The sequence below is a fragment of the Neolamprologus brichardi genome, chromosome 19, assembly GCF_056152115.1.
Source record: "Neolamprologus brichardi isolate AB-2024 chromosome 19, ASM5615211v1, whole genome shotgun sequence".
Lineage (NCBI taxonomy): Eukaryota > Metazoa > Chordata > Actinopteri > Cichliformes > Cichlidae > Neolamprologus > Neolamprologus brichardi.
In genome coordinates this window covers 5,335,272-5,354,614 of record NC_142122.1, presented here as the reverse complement: position 1 = coordinate 5,354,614, position 19,343 = coordinate 5,335,272, and the positions used below count along the sequence as shown (strand labels likewise).

The following is a 19,343-nucleotide window of genomic DNA, read 5'->3' as shown; positions in this document are numbered from 1 at the left end:
TGCTACAATTCTACTGATGATTCTTTCATATCATTCTTCTACCAGTCCAATAACACTGATGTCATCATGCATTTAATTACACAGCAGAGAGCTGCTCCTCTGACTGTTGGTGGGAAAAAATGTGTTGTTGTTTCAGCTTAATTGTGAAACGCCACAATGATAATCTCCTAGTCTCATTATCCAGATGAGAAGGAGCTCTTTGTCGGAGTCCTACAGCATTAGTGCAAAACAGTTATTCCTGTCCATTAATTAAAAAGCTTTTTAATTAACTTTACTGTTAGCAGACTGCTTTTTAGCTATTTGTGATGCATAATTGTACATTACAGTCGGGAAAGGCAACTCGTAAAACATTTATTCCAACATATTACAAAAACTGAATTATAGCTCCACTTTCTTAGCTTACAGGGCCATGTGGTCTTCTCCTGCTGTAGTTCATATGCTTCTCGGTTTAATGTGCTGTGCCTTCAGAGAGGCTCTTGTGCATGAGTGGGTTGTAAAATCATGTATATCACCTTTCTTCTACATTCTGAATCTCGGTTTGAAGTTTAGCACATTGTTTTGACCATGTCTACGTACCTAAATGGGTTGAATTACATTCAGGTATGATACTAGTGTTTAAAGAGGTGTACCTAATGAAGTGGTAGGTGAGTGTATACTGACATGAGGGGCATTTTCTTGCCTGTTTCATTTCTGACATTGGTGTCTTCAAACTATGATTAAAATTATTGTTGGAAGGCATTTTTGAGCAGATAAAAAGCAAGTCCGTGGTGACAGGCTGATGTGAGATCAGTAAGGTGGAAGCAGGAGAGCAGGAGCAGAAGGATACTGAAATCATCACAGGGGAATATTTTAACATGCGAAATATTTTTGGGAGCAGGATTTCGTTGAAGAGCTAAAAAGGAGAGACACGTTTTTCTTATCCTTGTTATGTTTTACATCTCTGGGCTTCCACAGATCCATTTGCAAGTGCTTTATGCTGTTTACTCAAAGGAAGTTCCCGCGGTGCGCTGCAGGGACTTCCTCTGAGTAAACAAAGAAATGGCAAGATAACATTATGTAATATCGGTGTTCAGTGGGCAGGGAATTAACAAGTAAAGATGAGGAATTTTCTGGTTGGGGGGGCAGTTTAACATTTTATCTTTACATTTGATTATTTCATCAAATTCTTCAGTGGCACTTTCTCACTTATCCGCCCGACTCAGCCGCATCAGATAGATAACTCAGCTGAAGGGTTTTTTGAGTATTGCATTAAATGGGTGACCTGAAAAGTCTTCTTCCATCATCTCAGGAATCTTTTCTGATGATTATGTCCATTGTAGGTGTGGAAATGGTTAATAACTGAGAAATGTCATATAAAATCAGGTGAGTTGAACCCATTTAAAAAACAAAAACAAAACAAAACCCAAAGGTCATTAGGAGCAGTTATTGTTTTTTAGACTAACGGGTGTGGAGGTGTGAAAAAGGCTGGGGACCACTGGATTAAGAGACAATAGGCTACTTAAAGACACACAGGAAACCAGTGGGTCATATAATGTCCCTGCAGACTAATTGTGACTAAGTTAGTTTTGGGTCTACTTGACATTCATGCACAATCTGCAGCTATTGTTTGTTTCTTTGTGGTACTTCAAATCAGAATAACTGGTCTGGTTTGGTTTGATGATTGGAGATTGCAGAACGACAGACGACTTCTTTCCAACGAAAGTTTAATGGATTTAAGGAGAAAAAAAAAGACAAACAAAGCAAGTGACTTTTTATTATTTTTATTCACTGACTAAAAGAAGAGAAGCATTCATTCCACAATAATTCAAATCAACATTCGGCAGGTTGACCCCTCAAGTGTATGCCATCTGTCAGTTCAGAGGTTTTACGTGGAGGTTTTTAACGCGTCCTCCCTTTTCTTCACCACAGAGCCATGGATCAACACTGTTCAATGATAAAATCTGTCCTCTTACTTCCAGAGGACTCTTCCCCTGCAGACTAATCCAAAAAACAGCTGGGACAATTTCAAATATCACTTATGTGCCTTTTCTTGTGGACATTTAGGGTAAAACTCTGTTTTGCTTGGTCTTAAAAATCCACAAGCCATCCTTTTAATCACACCTTGGTCTGTTTGATATAGCTCAGGTGAGTTACAGAATTGACTCGCTTTTAAAGCTCTGTGCAGAACAGATTTTTTTCGTTTCTGAAATATGCTCTGTGGTACGTGAAGTCTATCCAGCTGTGTTCTGGGTTCAGTCTGGTTCCCTGCTTACAGAAAGGAGGTAATAACCCGGTGCTATGTGCTCACGTTAACCGACACAGTCGCACAGGAACGTTACGCTCAGAATATTCAACATTAACGATGGTAAAACCATTTCTGCAAAAAACACACAACAACAGAGCTTCTGATTTACAAAGTCTGCGTGATTTCAGAGTATACTTCATGTTCATAAATTGAACCCGGACATGTGTTGCATAAGAGTATACCACGGTAATGCATTGTTGATACCTATACAAATATGCACTGTGTGAGTTTAGATATCTATATATAGTTTATATTTCTTCCTCTATGGTTTTTCTAAAGATGCAGCCGGGCGCCGTCAGCACTGCTTGTGCCCCCTTTGTGGCCACTAGTAAGACTGCTGTTATTGCAAACTGTCCTGATTTTAAACAAATGCACAACATTCGTACCACGATAAAACTGGGGCCATCTAGCCAGTCTCACAGAGACCAAGAGTGAGCCCGCCGTCACCGCTGCTGTCGCTGGCTGACCAGAATCAAAAAGATCTTAAAACTAAACGATAAGATTTCAGAAATCATCATAAGGCCAAGTATTGTCATTGCAAGTTCTTATTAGTTTACATCTTCGTTTCTATTGTATGACAGTGAGAAAAACCAAATATAAAAATAGGAGGAAAAGAAAAAAAGAAAAAGAGGGTGAGTGTGGATTATATGCATTCCTCTTGCATAGTTGTATTGCTGGACTGGGCAGCAGGCCTGCCTGCCTGGCTAATTAGGAGGTTTGGCTCTCCAGACTTGACAAGAACGACTTTGTTTACCAGCCAGAAACATCACAGCCACAGTAGCTGAGATCTAAATGGAGATAGTTGGCCGACACTGAGCATGAATATCTATCAGGTCCATGATACAGTCAGGCGCTGCGTGAATCTCGCCGTGCACCAACGATGCTGACAGAATTTGGCCAGGTTAATGCCATCAGTGCCATTTTGTCGTTTCGCCTCTACATCTACAGAGAAGCAAGTAAATGATAACACCATTACTATCGCACCCAGGCTGACATCGTCATCATCAGCTGGCTGGAAAACTAAAAGCCGGAGTGTCCAAACTTCCTGTCAGTGCTAGTACATCTAGCCTCAAACACATGTACTTATCTCTGTTACAGGACTGATTTTATACCAGTGCAATGCACATCCAGTGTTTGTCTCCAAGTTACTGAAACACATCAGGAAGCTAATCCGATTTGTCACATTCCTGCATGCGGCCAGCCCTCTGCGAGCTCATTCAGTCCTGCATGTACTGGTAGTAGTCTGTGGTCAAAGCATTTAAATGAGAAAACAAACCTACGCTATGAGGAAACCCTGTCTCTTCATGTTAATCCACCAGAAACACTGAACCAGCCCTGAATGTCTTTTAGGGAAGGCTTCAGGCCCAGAACCATCTTACTACCTCTTTTTCTTAAGCTATTTAAGTTAAGTTTCATTTTCCAGAACATTCTGAGAGTCAACATCAAACCCTCGAGTCGGCATCGAGTCTAAGCAACGATCAAAGTGGAAATGAAACTTGTGATGAGTGTCTGCCTGTGGCTCTGAGCCCGCGTTTAGACGGATGCAGATTTGACACAGTCTGCTGCTTTGGTACTAAAATAACACACACTCATGACCCTGTCCATGTCAAGGGAATTAGCAGTGGCTATCACAGAGGTTTCATACCCATCCCTCTGTATAACAGCCTTGATTGGACAGTATATTTACAGTTCTGCAAGCATGCCACCAAGGCCAACTTTCTCAGATGGAGTGCGTTAGAGGCCAGCTCTGTGGGTTCATTTAGGGGCCACGTGAGCCCAGTTATCTTCAAGGATTTCTCTGAATGCACAAAACAGCACAAGAAAAAATAAATAAAAAGAAGCTAAATAATAATAAAAAAAAAAAAGAAGTTAAAGTATAAAATGGTCAAAAGGGCTGCAGCCACTTGAATGTGCAGTAAGTGCTGGTAATGGTCTCCTGAATAACTGACATCCCATCATCCCTCCAGAGCCTTCAAACCTGTCATTTTTAATGGCAGGACTCATTAAAAATAAGGCTCTGCTAGCTTTGTGTCAGTCAAACAAACTCTGTCTGCATATGTTATAAAAATCAGCCCAGCACAGGCTCCTGTGCATCCAAAGTGAACATGCATCTCTGTGTCCTTAACATGCAGTCCTGTTTTTCACCTGCCAGACTGACTCAACATGTGGAACCACCTGATTCCACAGCCTTCTTTTTTTAGCACTGTGATAGTCAAGTTGCTTTTGTCCCCCCCCCCCCCGTCCTTTGTGACTTTGTGTACCGGACACAATATGGCCTCAGAATGCTGAAGCATGGCATCGCAGAAACACACGTTAGAAACTCAATTTACCTCCTGAAATGAACAACACCCATCATAACCATTTCTAAGTGTTATCACACCTCCACTCTGCTCAGACCAGCTGCTAATCTGGTGTGACTCGTCAGTTCTAGATGCATCTCTGATCTCTTCACACACAGACGATTCAAAGTAAAAAATATATAGTTTATCTGTAGATAGAGTAATCTTCTTGCAGACCTTGCAGCAGTGAACTGTTTGCTTGTCAGACGGCCTGAGCAACGCCTGTGTGGAATGTCCCGTTCCTAGAAGATCTCTAGCAGCAAATCACTTTATAGCTCAGGACTAAACACTTCCCCTCAAACTCGACCTTGGGTACAGGCTTACTGGCCAAACACCACATCACATGAGACACATGGGCCTTTGTCCTCACTCTGCTATCTTTCAGGGTGTGACTCCTCCTGGTAGCATCTGCGAGAGTGTTTAGTCCCTGACTTTACTGAGATTGAACCTTCTTAGTTTTACATTCATTTGTTCCTCACAGTGAAACAGACGATGGACAGGGAAGAGAAAGGAGGAGGAAAACTCCAGATCGCTCTGCTTAAGCCTCTGTAGGAGTGTCCTGCACTGGACCGGACTTTAAGCAACATACACTGTAGACCCTGAGTGCCGTTTAGAGGTAACACTGTACAAGATGTGCAGCAACGCTGATCCAATAATGCCTTAAAACCCATATTCTTGTGTTTCTAAACACAGGGCACAGTCAATGACCAGACAGGAAGCCTTTTGCTCTCAGGTCTGCATTTACTCCAACCACATGGCGAGACTGTTGACATTTTATCACGTCCACAGTATGGTCCAAAGTGTAAGAAGGGCAGAGTTTGACACCAAACAGACTATTAATAGTCAGTGGAATAAACATAGGAAAAAAAAGGAGTGGAGAAATATCAGAATAGTAGGAGTTTTAAAGGAGAAAACAATACTGGACCAGCCTCCAGTCAGTGTGTGTCTTTGTGGGCACTTCAGATAGACTTGTGTCTGGGTTAAGTTTGTTCCTCTGTGGTCTTTGGCAGCTAAGAACACATCAAGGGTGGAGAACAGATCCAGTGACTCCTAATATTCTTTCAGCTTCAGGCCTGAGGTTTCCATCGTCCTCCTCCTTTTCCAAAAACCGATTGAACCCTGAGAACGAATGATTTCTGTTCCTGTTTCCCGCTGCAGAAGAAGTGATAAGACTACACTGGTGAACACGAGCAAGCCTCCCCCTCTCCCCTACAAATACAAATACACACAGGCATGCATACATCGCATGGGACTGCACAGCCAAAAACATCTTATTTATATATTTCTACTGCATACAAGTGAAAAGCTGAGCAGAAAAATGTAGGCAGGATCCGAGAGGAATCAAAACACGACTGCTGCTGAAACCTCCATCATTGCAGCGTTTAACCCTTAAAAACTGAACTAATAATAACACCTAACAAAGCCAATATTTTGCTGACAGGCAAGGTTTGAAAAGCAGTGAGACTTCAGAGGCTTTCAGGCACAAGATAGCTCAATATTCAGCTATTGGCCACAATGCTGGACTGGTTGCACTTTGTTTGACCTCTTGTCTCCTTGGAAGGATAAACCAGGATTTCTCTACACGTGCCTTCACTAAAATAGAGTTTTTTCCATTTCTAGTTTTGTGGCATAAGTATTTCAGCAAGCTAACAAATCTGAACTGTAATTCTGATTATCTGAGCTTGATCTCTGGTAAAAACACCATTCCTTCCTTTAATTTTGGCAGATAAACAGCCAAATCTAAGTTCTAGCCCGAAGCCAATAAAATCTAGAGACTTGTGAAGACAAGAAAGTGCTAATGAAATGAGAGTGGAACAGCTTCTTAAAAAAAATCTACTTGCTTATTTCAGGTGACCATTTACTTTGACATTACATTCTACTAAACACTGCCGTGATTTTTACACCTCTTACCCGTCTGACATCTACGAACAATACAAAGCTCTAACAGCTCTAACATCTCTAACATAAAAGAGCTTTTAAAAAGAAGAAAGAAGGAGCGTGGAAGATGACATTAAAAAACCAACACGTTTTGGTCTGAATGTGTGATGTTGGTACGTTTCCCCTCTGAGTGTACAGAGCTATTTACAGCCACAAACAGCCTTTAAAAGAAACTCCTGGTACCAAAGTGCATTTATCCTGAGATATGAACCAAGGACTATAGAGATTATCATGGCTAAACCACCAAGGTCCCCTTAAACAGACAAGCAAACATTTGGTATCCGGGGCCGGTCGCTGCGATTAATTCATTCTGAAACTAACAAAGTGCTGGCACACTGATTCCATATCAGTCCATGGGGAACAGAATAAAATCACTAAGGTCAACACTGTAAACTATAGACCCTGATATGGACATTTACAGTGTGCAGTGCCATTGTCCTCGACTTTTACAAATCCATGCCTGAGCTGAAGCCATTTGGGTGGGCAGCTTTTCTGACAGTGGCTCGTTTACTCACGAAAGTTGGGTACATTTAAGTCTAACCCAACTTCCATTTCTCCTGTTAAAACCTCCACTCAGCTCAGAAACTCCAATAGGACCTCATAACCACTGAGCAGTCACAGCACTGTAGGATCACACTGCTATACTGAGCCCAGTAATCAACTGATGGTGCTTGTGTCTATCTGGAGTCATTTGGTCTATGATGCCTCGCTTTAGCTGTTAACATTCATTTCATGTATTAAAGTGATCGGATTCACTTGAAAGCAGACAAGTAAAGACACTGACTTAATCAAAGTCATGCAATTGTGAATGAATGAGGACAAGCTCAGCCAGACCCACAGTGCCAAAGCACTTCACCTCAGATGACCGACCACCAGTTCAAACATTAATTGGGCCCAGCAGGTCCCCCATTGACAGCATAGATTCATTTGAACCACCCCACAGCCTCTCAGTCCCTCACATCTACTGAAGATATAAGACACGTGCAGCAAGCAGCATGGTTGTGCCATTCTTTAGTCTTTATCAACCATAATCTTTGAAAACAAATGTATGATTAGGTTTGCTGACCCCTCCGACTGAGGGTCTATCGGATGGCAAGATAAACAACAACATCAATAACAACAACAACTGTAGCCAGAAACAAGGGGCTGTTTCAAAAGGCAACTGTGACTCAAGAGGAAATAATCCAAAGAAAATAAAATAAAAACAAAACTTCTACTCACATTAACTGATTGTTTCACACAAGCTACACAACATTGCCACCACTGCTGGTCGTAGAGACATTAAAAGCCTACCTGAGACTGACAGAAGCAGCTTTCATCACATGACCCGAAACCTTACTGTGCTGCTGCATTGAAGGAAGAAGAGGAAGAAGGGGGAAAAAAAAAAAAAAAAAAAAAAGAGCAGGTTGGCTGTCAGTGAAACCTACAATGTTAAAACTCAGCTATTCAGCAAGAGTAAGCCTTCAATGGCTGGCCAACAGCGTCAGAAATGAATTAAGTTACATTCAATGCACCCATTCCCCCCTCCTTGCTCTCAATCATGATTTGTTCCCCCTCAAAAAGAAAGAAGAGCTCTTCCTACCAACAGTACTGCTGCCATGACCTGTGTGATAGCTGCTCCTGCAGAATACTGCTGCTGTTCTAACATGGCCTCACCAAGAGATGGGAAGCTGTTACAAAAGAGATTACTTAAATCACAAATATACATATGGCATTAAGGAACAAAACCCCTTAAAAAAAAATATATGAAGGACTACTTGAAGATGTTTTTGACCTCAGAGCCCTCCAGCGTCATGATTTTGACTTTGTGTCATGCGTCCCTTCTGCATTCTTACAAACAACTGGAAGGCTCTGAAATCAGAAAGGCAGAGATATTCATCCTGAAAGTAGAAAAAGATTTTCTAGTTGTCGTTTTGTGATGAGCTGAATTTTGTTGTTTGGCCCTGAAAGTGAGTCAGAATAAGGGGCTTCCCCATTTAGCTGACGCTGAGGTTTCCCTAGAAAGTCAACAAGTGAGCAGGGTGCAAAGTGTGTTGGCGACAAGCATGTAACAATATTCTCCTCAACACCATCGGTAAGGATCTCAAAACCCCTAAACTATTTTGGCTTTGAGTCGCCCCCCCTTCAATAATTATCAGTCATGGCGATGACACGGCTGTTACATTAAAACTCACTAGCAGCAGCCACAGCCATTTCACAGTGGCGTTTCCCACCCGGCTGGCAAGGCTCTCGAACTAGTGGACAAGTGCACGAGATGCTCTTTCAGAGCGACAGAAAAAGCAGCTATGGTTGTGTTACCCAGGAAGTTACTAATCAGTAAGTTTACAGACTCCAGACAGATGGACACCGAGCAATGGTTTGTTAAAAAGATTTAAAAAAAAAAGAAAGAAAAGAACTAAAGCTAATAGCTTGCGCCTGAACACACAACCCTTCTTAAATCCCTACAGTTCATCACTCAACCCGCCTGCCTGTCCTGTTCTAGCAGTGAGCAGGATAATAATATATCTGTATTTAAATACACACAAAGCCAATACAGGCAAGGGAACCACCACGCGGGAAGAAGGAAAAAGAAACCCCAACTGGGTTATACAAAGAGCAAGGAGGGATGGAAACAGTCAAATTAAAAAACAAAGGGAAACAAAACAAATCAAAAGGTACATTACACAGATGCTCCAGAGGTTATTAAGGTGAAGGAGAGAGCTCTGAATACTTGTGGGCAAGACCAGACCAGACTGAGCCGAGCGGGAGCTGGAAGCCGCACGCTGACCCACAAACTAAAACCTGTGAAGTCCTGCCAGCTGTCAGATCTCGGTGTGATATTCAAACCGAATGCTTTTCAGATTGTAATTAGCAATCCAGTTTTAAGTTAACACTCCTATCTGCAATATACATATATTTAAAACATCAGAAGCTGAATCCATTTTTCAAGCGACTGGCCAACTGGATAATAAGAGCAGCAAAGCAAGACGACGTTGAAAAATGGTCAGACTTAATTATGGAAAAAAAAAAAATTAAAAAAATAAAAACAATCAGCTCACGTCAGTTCACATAATTTATAGACTATTCTTAAGCTCCACTTTAGATTTCTCGTTGGGTCTTGCACTCTGTTGGTCTGGTCTGGTCTTGACACAGTTTAGGCTGTGATGTCTTGGGTTTGCCATCCTCTGTCTACATGCCCATGCTGAAGGCGCGCAGCTCATGATGGAAGTGCTGGGTGGGTTCGGACAAAAACACGCTGGAATCCAGGCAAGGCTGCCAGACACGGCCGAGGCCCAGAGAAACCTCCTTGACCAGGTTGTGGACTGGGTCGCCCTCTATGCACACCGACTGGTCTGGATCAAAGTCGATGCTCTCCTCGGAGACGGTCAGGACACGGAGACTGGAGCCTCGCAGTCGGGAGATGGCCACCAAGTTATGGGACCACACAGTGTAACCTAAATGGATTCAGGCACTAATCATTCAGATTTCAAAGCTAATAATGAACATGTTTTGCAGATTTATACTCGACACAAACCATAACAACTTCTTTTTAATACGGCCTACAGGAAGGCAAGACTGCCAATGAACTCTGCAGTTACTTTACTGCTGGCTTCCTTCAAGCTACATTAGCTCTCCTGCTAGCAGCCAGTCCACTGCTGCCGATGCGCAGTGTAGTAAGCATACCACTGAATTAAATAATAGTCTGTAGACTGGCTTTTATATTTAAAAAAAAAAAAAAAATTCAGCTTTTTTAGGGATGCAATCTAAAAATATTGGACTGGTGTGTCCACAGTCACAACAGTAAGTCCACAGCTTGCTGCACTGTTTAGAAAACAGTCACTACAGGCCTGTTTTGTATGGAATTATTACCACTAGCCACACAGATCTGACCAACTACAGCTCACATTCTATCAAAGAAACAAACTGAACTCACCATGTATCACGAGTACAGCCAGCTGAGTACATCTCCATGTCAAGAGGACCAAAGGGTCTTCGTTACGATTGATGCTGAGGTCAGGGAAGTCAGGGCCATCCCTCAGGAGAAGGAAGTGAGTCAGCGTTTTGTTGTACTGCTGGGAGATGAGCTCCAGTGTGGCGTCGGTCACCGGCATGCTGTAACTGTCGAGGTGAAGTCGCTCGAGGGGAAGGCTCGGCTTTAGGACCCTGAGGAGCTCAGAGCTGTCGACCTCCAGGGCCATGACGTACACTCGCAGGTTGGCGCTTACACGAACCTGGGGAAGACCAGGTAAACTTACTGATATGCTACGATTTACTAAATACACAGAGCCTCAATTCAGCATGAAATAAAAGCCACAATACAGAATGACAGCAGTACCAGTGCCTTCCAGTTATCCTCTGTAGCGGTCCCTTCTAATGATTTAAACTCCAGGGTGGCCCCGTTGAGCAGCAGGGAGAGGCGATGGAGTGGAGTTCGCCGTGGAGATGCCAGCAAACCACAAAGCTCAGATGTAAAGTCAGTAAAATCGAGAGCCAGAGAATGAAGGTTAGAGAGGCGAGCCAACTCAGATGGGGAGACGAGGGGCCCTGAGGGAAATTCAGAGGAAAACTTTCAGTTATTCTGCATTACTGTCATATAATGTTTACAAACTATATGATGTAACAGACATACCAAGCTGATGGTCCAGTAAACTTAGGTGCTGTAGGGTCTCAGCTGAAGGATTGGACAGGCAGGATAAAGAACAGGAAGTCACCAGGCCCAGCATGAAGCTACAAGACAGCCACCTCAGCTGCCTGCTGTTGGAGAGGACCTCCATAAACAACTGTTGGATTCTATTGAGACAAAAAAAAAGATTATTTACAAAAACCAGAATGACTAAAGCTGCTGTCAAATCTGGTTTAAAAAACAAAACGATCCCCAAAATCATTCCTGACAGTGGAGTAAAGAAAGAAAACATCATCAGGGTATATACACTTTCAAAATTTGCCGACTTTATGTGTTTAAATGTAAGCCTAAAATGGATCTATTGCAATGATGTCCAAACAGTTTCGACACACACACTACAATCACACTGGTGGAGCTACGCTCAGCAACTTGGTGCATTTCACTCAGTGTTTTATGGCCAATTGTGTCTACAACACAAACCACAGAGCACAGAAGCTACACTGAATGCACTGAAATCTCATTTTTATTTAAACATCACTTACTGAACTACTGCTCAGCTGCAAAACAAATCCACAACAACTGCTGTGAATGAGACAAAAAGCTATCAAGGCAAGCAGTGATGTGTATGTTATTCTGAAAAGCCAGTAGTCCATGTACTCTGTAAATTAAAGTGACATTAAAAACACCTGACACAAACCGGCCAACTACGAAACTCTTCGCCAGTTAAGTGAATGCTATTGATCATACTGTTACAGTGGATCACTCTGCTGAGGAATCTGGGATCCTTGCATTCATGTGGATGTTACTGTACATCAGTAAAAACTCCAGCTGGACAATACGCTCTGGACCTCAAGAAACAAAAACAAGGCACTGTCCTCATCCTCTAAATACCCTAAGAAATCCCATTTACATGCCCCAAAGAGTGAGAGCTGTCTGGGAGGCATAATGGACACAAACACTGTATTAAAAAACGAGGTTGTGTGACCTTCTTCATAGTCCACTTCTCACCATTGAGACAGGGAGTGGATCTACATGTACCTATCAGAGCATGGCTATCCATCATCCACCATAATGTGTGTCCCAAATACAAAAACACTCAGAGAATGATGAGCAGCAGGAGGGCCGAACTCAAACACAATGACTGATTTAGGCTGCTGCAATTAATAAACACAAATGGACAGAACATATAAAACTGGATGAAGTCATAACATTTTCTGTCTTTTTACTTTAACCTATACGTCAGTCACTGACTGGCTCAGCTCCCCGTGCTGGGCCACCTCTCAATGACCATCCAGGTGGAAAAGTTATATTATCCTCAGAATTGTTATGCAGGGGGAAACTATATAATAAAGCCAGGAGCTTTTCTTTCAAGCTGTAAATATGTTTCTTAAAGCTGTAAAGTTGGTCATTTAAAAATGGCGTCTATTGGGACTGATTTGCTTTTGGAGCCAGCCTCAAGTGGCAAGCATTGTTGGCACTTCCGCATTGGTTTAATTCATTTGCGGTCTGCTCAGTGCAGAGGTGTGTGCATGCATTCAGATTTGATGGGAATCAAAATTTTCCATCAGGGTCGATATACGTAGACGTTGGATACTGAGTTATGTAAATGACCACTATTTAAAGCCCTCAGTCTCTTAAACACCAACAACACACAAAAACAAACGCTCCTTTTTCAGAGAGTCAATGCTTTGTAATAACACTCAGTTTTCGAGGGGGAAACCAGACACACACTTTGAGTGTTTGATGTGGACAAAGACTGTCCTGTGATGAAAAACTGTCTTTTCTTAATTTTGTAAATTAATTGCCCTTTAGAGACACCAAACACCGCAGACTTTCCATTACAACAAGAAGATGCAGTTTTGGAAATATTACTCATTCACACCCACATGCAGCTTTAATTATCACATTTGTCAGTCATTTCAGTGAAACCTGTTTTCATGCTTCGATGTTGTGACTTACTCATTGATCTTTTTGTCCCCCTGGTGGATTAGATGCAGGTGAGAGCTGTCTAGTAGTCCCTCTTGCTGGAGAATGAAGGTGTCTCCATACAGACTCAACTTCTGCAGATTTCTGAATAGACAAAGACACGTACAGTTAGAAAAAAAAAATTGCAGTTATTACTAGAATACCTGTATCAACAGCAGCAAGTCAGATGAGTCATACGATCCAAACAAATTAAAAAAAAGTTTCACCTGTTAATCAAACTGCAGCCATTTTGTTCAGTGTAATTTAGTCTTCACTTCTCCTGAGCTGCTTTCTATCCCGCACAGAATTATGGCTGCCCTGCACTTTCCCGCAGTGCTGTTGAAAGCCCTTTATATGCTGGCACCCAAAATAGATTGGCAAAGATCAAGCAGCAGTGTATACGCCAAAGTTGATTCTTTCGAACACTGATGCAGTCAATGTAAGCATAGTGGTCACAATGCAGCCAATTACCTTGTTTCAAACAGACGATCTACACCTCTTTTGATAGTAATGTTTGGAAGATCACCAACATAAACGTGGTGAAAAGCAGAAAGGACGAATTTCTTTATAGGACCGGTTACAAACATAAGAGGGAAGGGCAGGTTTATCGGCAAATAGGATTACATTTTCTTTCACATCAGTGTTGTTTTGGCTAAATGAACCAACAGGATTAAGAGGCAATAGATTTAATCTTGTTATAATCTTGTATTGGAAAATTTACATTTTAACATTTTATCACTTCAGTTTAATTTGGTCAGACATAAGTTACAATCAAATAACTGCAAATGACAATAACATGTATATGAATATCTTAAGAAATTAGTTAACACAATTATTTTTACTGTTTTCATAATGATTGTGCTTAAAGTCAGTATCTCTATGAATGATGATGACGACCTCTAAATAGTCCAACAGTACAACGACACAAGATACCAACAGCTATTACATTATAAACAAATATGAACCTTATCTGGGTGATGTGCAGTCTTCAAATAATAGTCAAACAGGTTCCATTAACCCAGAATTTCATAATTAGTGCATCCCTACAATCATTGCCATCATTTATTGAAAACAGTTCCTGTTGTAAGCCATTTTCCCAACATTTTTAAATGTCTGAATTAGCCAACTCAATACTGATGGGAACATATCCCCTGCGTAAGTGTCGCACATGCACCAGTGCAACCACACGGGTTTCATACAGCCGCACATGGCACAGGCGTACCTGCGAGGTGAAGCGCATGTTACGTTTGATGTACCCACTTCCTGTGTATCAGCTGAGAGTTCAGGTTTATGGGCTCATGTGCAGCTACTTAGTGCCCTTAGAAAGAAACAACAACTTGTCTGTTCTCATTATTCGGAACATACGTCAGTGCTGGTGGAGCTGGCTCAGTGCACTAAATGAAAGGAACAAAAAACAACCCCCCCCCCCCAAAAAAAAAAAAAAAAAAAAACCCAAAAAAACAAAACAGGCTCTTCATTACCCGATAGCGAGCTCTGAAGTTAGAGGTTGTAGTCCTGATCTTTTCAAAACTACCATGCACAAAACAGACCATGGTTCTTAGATTCTCATAATGCTTCATCACCATGATGAGATCAGTGGAACAAGTTCATCCATTTATTTCAGTCCTGCTTTCCCCACCAAGCCCACTTTCACAATTCTACATCTGGATGAACCTAAATTTGTCACATTTTAAAAGTGTGTTTGAATAAATCAGGTGTCTGGAAGTGGATTACCACAGATAGATCATTATTGGTGTCTATATGTTGTCTGATACACACCGATAGTCAGTGAAAGTGTTGTGTAGGAAGTGGGAGAACATCCTTCCTCTGCTGCTGAAACTTACACAAACAACAGCCTGTTACTGAACTGAAACATTACCAGTTAAAAGACAGCATTGGCACCAAATGCAACTTTCTGGATCTAGCTAGTAAAGCTGTACACCAGCAGGGAAGTGGGAAAAGGGTTAAAGTTGTCCTTAAACTGAAACAACTTTAAAACAAACAACAAAATAATGTCAAATATTTCAACCCCTTTAGTAGAATTAAAATAAAGCAACCAGTTTTTAATGCCAGCATCACAAAACACTGTAAAGAAGACGGGAGAAGGTGGAAAAAGGTGTGACATAGCTGCACCAATGAAATCAGAAGCGTTAACAGAGTCAAATTTTTACAGAGTAGGAGAAATTATCCTTTGTGTGTGAGAGAGAATATAAGTGATCAAGTCCTACAAACGGACAGCATGCTAAATACATCCACACACTGTGTGTGTGTGTGTGTGTGTGTGTGTGTGTGTGTGTGTGTGTGTGTGTGTGTGTATGTCAGTGCTGATATCAGCAAGTCACAGCCAACAAAGCCTTCTAGCCTCCACCAGTGCTGCATTGTACCTGCTGCTATGGAGAGACCATAATGAGAAGTGTAAAATAGGACAGGTGACAAAAGGCATGCAGATGCCTCGCACATGCACCACCATTTAATTTATACATGCAACGCTGCCTTTAATAAACCATATACATAACGCTTGCTGCCACTGCAAAGACCAGGCGTGATTACGTAACTCCTAATGCCAGGGTTTGTTTATAGCTAACTGAGCTAGCCAGTTGCTAGCTCACTGCGACGCACCTAAACCCGAGAAATTTAAAAAACAAAACAGGGCGAACATGTCAAGCGAATTTTTCACTCCAATTAAAAATATCAAAGCAGACATTCCCAGAGGTTATTTTCTAGTATTACCTATTGTTTCGGATGCTGGTGAACACACATAACACCTGGTCCAAGTAGGTGGCCACGGCGTCCCTCCATCGCTCCTTGTGCTGCGGGTCGCTATCGGGACCCGGAGGCTGGTCCATTCTGGTGGACGACGGGTCGCTGTTCTGATGGCTAAGGTTTCCTTCCACCGGTGCGAGCTCTAGCTGCAACTCTCGCACAAAAGAGCCAAACTTTCGCATAAGGAACTCAAGCTTCGGGGTTTCGTCGGAGCTGGAGCATCCACCGCCACCTATTCGCAGTTTGAGCTCGGTCCACAGCGCGGGGTAGAACAGACACTCCCTCCAGCGAGAGCATACAGCCGAGGCCCGGAGCTTGTCTCGGTCGGACAGAAAGGAGAATATGTGGACAATAAGCTCGCTGGGCAAAGCCATGGCTCCGACACCCCCGCACAGAGCCATGGCGAGCTAAAAACGGCAAAAGCTGCTGTCGAAAAACCAACCAGACGTAAACGAAATGTCAAAACCGTTTATTAAAGCGACGAGGTAGCAGCTGCGAATATCAGCGACGTTTCTTCCTCTCGGTGAAAACAAACCGTTTTCAGCTTTGCCTTCAATACTACTGGAACGTACCACTCCACCGAATTACACGGGGAAGGAAACAATCCCCACAAACCTTATCAAAACATCCATCGCAGGTATTCCTTTTTTATTTCCTAACACTAATATTCTATTCTACCATGCTGATGACTTAGTGGTATTTTCATCAGATTTGGGGTAACCCGTGACCGCATCAATACCTTGTCACTTGAATGGTTTCATCCGAAGGTGCTGTTATTTTTGCCATACTGACGTGCTCCGTTAGAGGGCAGTGTTTCTCGGCTGGAAAAAACCCGAGCCTCCACATGATCTTTATTTTGGAGTAAGTTTCCAGCACGACACACCCCCTCCAGTTTATGCCACACTCAAAAAAAAAGAAAGAAAAAAAAAAGATTTACAAGGACAAATGAAAATAAGTTGCACAGCATATTTTTAACCAATGAACTGCATCCAATGTGAAAAGTCTGGAAGCAAAAACTGAATGGTAATGGGAGTTTTATTTTTTTTAATGTCATTATAGAAGACAAAAAACGATACAACTGTTAATATACTCCTACTCTAATGTACGTAAACTCTAAAGTCCCTGAAAAAAGATGAAATGTGTTTAGACATACTAACTGGAAAGGTTTTCTTGAAGACGTTTCACCTCTCATCCGAGAAGCTTCTTCAGTTCTAAGAGCAATTGGTGGAGAGTCCCAGATTTTTTTCCCATTAATTTTCTTTTGCCTTTGCTTTGTTTAATTTGGTTATTTTGTGTTCAGTTTCCGGATATGCCTTAGCCTTATCGGGTAAGGTAGTTATTTGCAGTAATTTGATAAGTTAAAACCTCTTTGTGACTGTCTATTTTACCTTTGATGAAATTTTTATAACCATAAGGAATGATTGTTTAACTTAAACATAGTGACACCAGTGTGTAAAGTGTAAAAGGTAAAAAAAAAAAAAGCAACTCATCATGCCACGATCTAAAGAAACTCAAAAACAGATGAGAAACAAAGTAAGTGACATCAATCTAAAGGCTTACAAAGCCATTTTTAAGGCTTTGGGTCTCCAGCGAACCACAGTGAGCGCTATTATCCACAAATGGAACCATCTGGTTTTTCCTTGGCTGTGCGTTTGGGATCATTACTTTGCTATAACGTCCACACTCATTTCATCTGCATCATTCTTGTAGATGGAAGCAGATTTTTTTATCAAGAATGTCTCGGTACATTTTTCCATCCATCCATCCTTCCTTCTATTATATGACAGCCCAGCTCCATGATGTTGCCATGGTGTGTTTGGGCTTTAAAATCTCCGATGTGATTGCAATTTTTGAGGGTTCAGTGAGCAGCATGGTCATTCAGTTTCTTTTATCAACAAAATATACAACAGCCAGGTGACTCGGCACAGCACCACTGAGCCGAATCCTCCTTAAGACTAAATCACAATACTGCCACTGGTCTGGTCTTTAATCACAATCTCTGATTTCTTGACAGGGGATTCTTGGAGAAGATGACGTGTGAAGAGAAAACAAATGAAAAGGTTTAGCAGTAAAACAGCAAAAGGGCGATCTGTTCTTTTTGTTTTTACAGTTCTCTGTGTCATCTCAAATGACTTACATTAAATGTAGTAATTGGCATCAATGTAATCTTCAGTAATTTTATCAGAAGTAGGAAGGCTTTCTTCTTTAAGGGAATATTTACTTTATGCCACCATATGTATCCCCAGAAATTCATACACATTTCAGCAGAAAATAATTCTAAAGCTCAGTATTTGACACAGCGTTCAAGTTACATCATTTTCCAAAGAGGTTCCTGCTTTATCTACAGCGTGAGTGTCGTCATGGTCTTTCTTGTCTATTGGAGTTCTGGGCTCCTCATTGAATCTCAGGTTTTTAGGGAGGTCAACTTGAATAATCGTGACATTCTTGGTATTATCGACATTAATATTATTATTATATCAGAGGAATGTTGTACTATGTTGTTTACGCTGCCTGTTGTTTTCTGTGAAATACCAGCTGGCACTTCCATGTTGGGGTCAACTGTGTTAGAGGTCTGTGTAAGTTCAGGAGATGTCTGTCTTCTTTGAGGTCACTGCTTTTATGCTATTTTCTGTGATGTTGAACATTTCCATTGTTTTCTTCTGAGTGTCGTCATGGTCTTTTTTGTCTGTTGGAGTTCGGCGGTGATCGACCTTTTGGCTTTGCCTTAACCACTTTCCCCTTTTTCCTAGGCACTGGTGGTAGTGCTTTATCTCGAGGCAGTGTCAGCAACTGGTACAGGGGTTTTGCCACTTTTGAAAAGTTTGGGATGTAGCAGAGCATGGTAGTTTATCTCTGAGAGCTTGTACAGGAGCTATTTCTGCTGGGTCCATGATATAACCCTCTTCAGACACCATCCGACCCAGGAATCGTACCTTTCTCTTGAAAATGTCACATTTCTGTGGGCTGAGTTTGACACCATGGTTTTTGTATCTCTGTCCAATTTAACTGGAGGGTCCCACTGAGGTGGCTTATGGCTGGAGCAGGGTGTGTTTATAACCTCACTCACCTGTATAGGAGGTTGTGAAGAAATCTGCTCCACCAAGTCTTGTGTCTTTTCAAGGGTAATGGAGTACACTGCTTTTATTTCTTCCAGATGTACTAGAACAGTGTGAGGAATTAAGTTGACATTCTGCTTGTTGGTATGAGCAATCGCGACTGGGATGTACACTGACCTGCCCTCCGTTATTGTGACCAGTCCCTCTTGAATGACAAGACCCTCAGGCAACTGTGATGGTTTATTTGGGACAAACAACAGACTCTGTCCTGAAAACTGGGCTCCAATGTGTGCACGGACATATGTGGTAGTAATCTGTTCAGCAGCCAGACATAGTCCCCTCTTTCCTGCTGGTAGTTTGCCCACACTTTGGCTTTCGTCTGGTGACTGCAATAG

The 19,343-nt window shown here is 41.9% G+C and overlaps 1 protein-coding gene across 1 annotated transcript; it reads right to left on the bottom strand.

Annotated features, from left to right (window-relative positions):
- Nucleotides 1-1,744: 1,744 nt before the first annotated feature.
- Nucleotides 1,745-16,448, bottom strand: fbxo33 (F-box protein 33). The gene is made up of 6 exons (XM_087832793.1): nt 15,860-16,448; nt 13,124-13,234; nt 11,171-11,331; nt 10,877-11,085; nt 10,475-10,772; nt 1,745-9,995 (listed from the first exon to the last, which is right to left on the bottom strand). The coding sequence occupies exons 1-6, from the start codon at nt 16,291-16,293 to the stop codon at nt 9,730-9,732; spliced, it is 1,479 nt and encodes a 492-aa protein (XP_087688919.1). The 5' UTR covers nt 16,294-16,448; the 3' UTR covers nt 1,745-9,729.
- Between the last annotated feature and the right edge of the window lie 2,895 nt (nt 16,449-19,343).

Coding starts and splice junctions, on each gene's coding strand:
- fbxo33 (XM_087832793.1), bottom strand. CDS start 16,293: ATGGCTCTGTGCGGGGGTGTCGGAGCCATGGCTTTGCCCAGCGAGCTT. Junction 13,235..15,859: donor ACCAGCATCCGAAACAATAG/GTAATACTAGAA, acceptor TTGTCTATTCAG/AAATCTGCAGAAGTTGAGTC. Junction 11,332..13,123: donor GGGGACAAAAAGATCAATGA/GTAAGTCACAAC, acceptor TTGTCTCAATAG/AATCCAACAGTTGTTTATGG.